General features: G+C 42.7%; 1 protein-coding gene across 1 annotated transcript in view; it reads left to right on the forward strand.

The window, feature by feature from the left end:
* Window positions 1–408: 408 nt before the first annotated feature.
* Window positions 409–5090, forward strand: part of LOC116694207 (LHFPL tetraspan subfamily member 3 protein) — a 26893-nt gene continuing 22211 nt past the window's right edge. The window contains exon 1 of the mRNA XM_032523801.1: window positions 409–1513. Coding sequence (XP_032379692.1) covers window positions 1087–1513 — 427 coding nt within the window. The 5' untranslated portion in view covers window positions 409–1086. The remainder of the gene's footprint in view (window positions 1514–5090) is intronic.

The raw sequence follows: 5090 nt of genomic DNA on the forward strand, positions 1-5090 counted from the left end.
TTGCTGATCCCTTCTTCTCATGGAATCAAGGTTTTATAAAGCCTTACTCGTTAATTTAGGCAACTTCTGCAAAAAAAGATCACCGCTTGTATGCAGTGTTTCCAACCTGTGCTTTTTCAGGCCGCACTATGTGCAGTTTCGTTAAGTGTTACGTAACCTCCCGGGCTGCCAGCAAAGCCGAGCGGCGTCGGCTGCGTCTTTAACACGTCAGGCACCACTGACAAACGGACGAGTCGACTGATTTACAATGCTCAAAACAATTTCACAGCATCTGACCTCTTTTTATCTTCAGCATATTAAAGCCTATTCGTCAGTTCGTGGGTTGTTAACGCAGACACAGATGGTGTGTGCCTCTGTTTGCACAAACACACGCACATCACGGGCTGCGTCGACCCAGTCTGTGCCCCTCCCTTTCTGACTCCCAGCATCAATGGCAGCCCGGTGATGCTGTCATATAACTGTTTAACGACAGCGAAGGGGGCCGTCGTATTGTAACTGGATATTATGATTGGCTACATTCATTTGTAGGCCTGAGTAGGATAACGTGCAGTTGTATGCGACCTCACTCAGTGATAGAATAGGCTACAACCTGTTATAGATTGTTGCTGTCGTTATTTGGGCTTGTAACATACGTGCGCGCATCTTATATCGCGTAGCCGCCGCGGTCGGCTTGAATAATACATTTCTCTTTTACTCGGAGGTTTTTCGAGGTTTTCAAGGGCATCAGTGAGCGACACAGTGCAGCAGCGATGTGCATGTTTGACGGCTAGACGGAGCAAGAGGGAAGGACACTGTTTCTGCTGCTGCAGTCGTTGAGTTTAACTTTGTCGGTCATATCCAGGGTAGGCTACAAGCACTCTGCTTTAGCTGCTCACTCGGTCCACCGCCTGGCTTTTCGGATGCGACGTCATGTGTTGATCGCGCCTGACAGATGTTGCTGTGTTGCAGTTGCACAGGCATAGATCCTCCGCTTGCTCTCGCTGCTTTGGGAAGGATTCTGTAAAACGGTTCATGCGATACATGCTAAGTCCTCGCTGCGTGCTCGGACAGATCGCAACATTCATTTAGTCTTCTGGATTGCATAAAATGATACCTGGATCTGCCGCATCAATGCTACCGTCTGCAGAAGCTGCGAAACTGTACCAGACCAATTACGTCCGCAACTCCCGTGTAATCGGACTTTTATGGGCCATCTTCACTATCCTGTTCGGTATTGTTAACGTGACCATCTTCTCACAGCCTTATTGGATTGGGGATGGTGTTGATACACCGCAGGCCGGTTACTTCGGCCTTTTTCACTATTGCGTCGGAGATGGAATCTCCAAAGACATGGCCTGCCAGGGTAGCTTCACCGAGTTCGCCGAAATCCCCTCCACTGCGTTCAAGGCCGCCTCCTTCTTGATTGGAATGTCCATGATGTTGGTTGTCACCTGCATTGGCTGCTTCAGTCTCTTCTTCCTCCTCAGCACCTCCACCGTGTACAAGATCTGCGGCTGGATGCAAGCAGCATCAGGCAAGTGTCTTTCAGTACCTCTTATAGGGTGCACGGGTGCAGGGACCTTGAAAGGGGCTTAGAGGATAATTTCTTGTCACTGTATGCACAAAACGGGTAGATATGACAACACCTCACTGTTATCTTCCCAGCTACACTAAACACAGCATATGGACGAAATGGATATCTAAATAACAACAGCAAAACAACCTTGGCATATGTATTGGAAACCCTTGAACTGGGGTGTATTTGAATTTGATTGATCAGTTGATCAATGAATTGTCAGTGGGAGCAGCCCAAGTGAAGCTAAGCAGACAGTGTCCAGGATCTCTCTGGAGCTGTCAGCCAACACTACTGAACAGACAGTGCTCTCCATGGTGCTGAAGTGTTGCTAAGGAAATGATGGGCGATACTAAGCAACAGGTTTGAAGTCACATTTGAAGAGTTGCTCAGTTTATTATAGACTACTGTATTCAAAATATCTAAAAATATCTTTTACTTTGTCCTTTAATACAAACAAACCATCAGCAACTGAAAACATTGATAACTTATGGATATAGATACTGACCATAATAATCAGATCATGTATTGGCCATGAAGTGACTCATTCCACATACAATGTATTTGTCAATTTAATTATTCAGTTAAAATTGTTTCCTCTATCAATCACACTTATGGCGAATCATCCTTTTCACAGTTTTAGTGACCCCGCAACTCTTGGTCTAATGTTACCTTACATCAAAATAATCCCAATAAGTTATACAGATCAATATACCTCACAATCCAATCACACTGGTATTGAATTGATATTTGGTATTGAAAGATACCGTGAGTTGAAGTATGGGACTTGCTATCGGGAAAAAAAAAAGTTGGATGAGTGCATTTCTATTTTCAATGGTGTGTTGTGAATTTTGTTGATCATTGGTCCATTTACATCCATACGTTTATTGTGCATTAAACCAGTCTTTGTTTTACATAACAATATAGAGATGTTCATACCTTGATGTTAATTATGCTTCTTTGTTTTTCATCATAACAGCTCATTAACTGCTTTCTCCTGATACATCATTACAACATGTGTGCACGTATGCAGCTAAAAGCTCTGAAAAGCGCACATCTCTTTTCAATATTGGTCAAAAATGATAGTCCAGTGTGATTGGATAAGTAACTTTTTTATGAGACTGTGTGACCACATAAAATACGTACTTAATTGCATGATAATGCAAGCATTATGGCACCTAATGTACACTACAGCCAAATATAATGTGAACTTTTTTTTTGTATGACCTGCAGTCTTTCATCATCGAAAAGGTGTGGGTGTGTTTGTGTGGTAGAGTAAGGGGTGTTTAAATGTTGTCAAGGTCAGTAGTTCAGCTGCTGGCCTGGCAGCATTTTTTCACTGTGACTGTGGAATAATGTCATCCAGTGTGAGACCTTCATCATCAGAAAGGAGTAAACATCAGTCTGCTCAGTTGAATCCAGTGATCTAAGCAGCCAGCTTCCTGTTTGCAACAAACACAAATGAGAGTGGATTATTTGGAACAGCTCCAAGTCAGTGTGTTATGTTGGGCTGAATTAATGCAATAAGCCTGTTTAATGAGGAGACCGCCGGGCTTTGTGCTTCTGCAGCTAAGAGATGAAAGAGAAAGCCAAGAGGAGAGACCCTGACCACAGCAAGCTGGCACAGGAATGCCTAACGAGGAAGCCAGGCTGCTTAACACTGTCAAACTTTGTTACACTTAGCTCAAGGTTAACCTCCCGCTGTCTTCATTTACCAACCCTGAGGAGGACAGGTGGCCCACTGGCATCTGTAATGGCCCCTTACTGTCAGCTGATGTTTAGATAGGTGGGGGTACAAATCATCAATATGATAGTGATAAATGGCAGGCCAAAAAGTGCAAGATAAAGATAAAGGAAGCTTTATTTCTTTACTGTTCCCTTTCCCTTCATCCACTATTTGCCTCCTTGAAACATTTCGGCAATCTCATTTCATGCGAATAAAGGTAAATTTAGTTGTTTTCATTGTTATGCTACATTTTATAGTTCTTTCCTTGTCTTTGTTGCATAATTATATGGATCATACAAACAACATGCCTCCTTGAGTAAAAGGCCTCATCAGATACACTCACCCAACATCAAGGTCATACTCTTTGTTGGCCATGTATATGTAATTTAAGTGATATATTGTCTATGGCATACTCGCAGCAGCTTTCACAAATCCCCTTGGGCTAAGGTCAGAAGGTTCTATATAAACACTTAACATAACAAATCCATGCCGTTGCACAGAGCTCCTCTCAAGGGAATCAGCCAGTGTGCATGCTCTCTAGCCATCTCCAAGAAAGATTTTCTGTGAAGCCCAGGTTAAAAAAAAAGGCTGAATGTTCAATGTGAAAGCAAACAACATGACACCATAGAACTCTCAAAAATGTCTACCACAGCCAAACAAAGTTGAGTGCTGAAAGGCTCTTCCGTCCATGCTGCTCTAGATGGACTCATATCCTTCTTTTACCTCACCAGAGCTATTTCTGTCTCTGCATCTGCTCAAGTCAGTGGCATGCAGATGTAAGCATGTTTTTCCCCCCGCTGAGCCGAGCACTGCAAGATGCATGATGCACAAGCTCGTTTTGTTTTCTTTCTGTTACCTCCACAAAATGTCACTTTTCTGTGCATTTAAACTTGTTTCACCTGCTCATTTAGACCTCACTGGATCACCGGTTCCATATCTTTTTGTACATCTTCTTTTCTTCAACTCAACTCTTCTCAATCCCCTTTTTTTGTCTTCATAATCTTGTTCTAGTGAGTACAGTATGTGCTGTCCATTTCTCCATTCATCTTGTCTGTCCGGTAACCACAGTTCTTCAGAAGTCTGCACGCCAATTAATTAGGAAGACAGTGAGGTCAGTGCTAATTACTGAGCCATTTTACACCCTGTGTACGTTCTCGGTTGTGTCAGCTGCCAGCCTTTTTCTATACTTGATGAGATTTTGTTTCTTCTGACATACTTGAGTTCAGAAACATCCTCTTCTTCTTTGTTGATGTCTTTGGTAGTTAATACTTGGGGGATGACTTTTGAGATTGTGCCCATTTCTGAAGCATTTGCATGGTTTTCACTGATAAGCAACGGCAAAGTCAAACACCAATCTGCTCATTTGTCTGCTGAGCTACTCTTGGCATGTCTATTTCTGATGGCTGATTGATCTGAAATTGTGCCACATGACATGAGAAAGTAGCAGAAATTTTTAATTCTTTCCAAGGTAACGTCTTTAAATGGACTTGTTTTGTCTGACCAACAGTTCATACATACCCAAAGATATTCTGTTTACTATTACATCAGACAAAGACCAAAAACAAATTCCCACAATTGTGTATCACGGTACAGTGGCGGACCCAAATGCACGACTCAGACAGGTGATAAAAGGTAAGTGCTTTTATTGTCCAAAGAACAATGCAAGTGACAGTACAGCAGGAGCAGGCAGTAAGAAGGCAAGAATCGTAAACAGGAAACAGGCTAAAGTCCAAAAACACCGGGGAAGCAAACTCAAAATAAAACCCTGGAAAGAGTGACATTCAAACAACTACAATCTGGCAGAGGTGAAGT

This window comes from Etheostoma spectabile, chromosome 8 (genome assembly GCF_008692095.1).
Source record: "Etheostoma spectabile isolate EspeVRDwgs_2016 chromosome 8, UIUC_Espe_1.0, whole genome shotgun sequence".
Classification (NCBI taxonomy): Eukaryota; Metazoa; Chordata; class Actinopteri; order Perciformes; family Percidae; genus Etheostoma; species Etheostoma spectabile.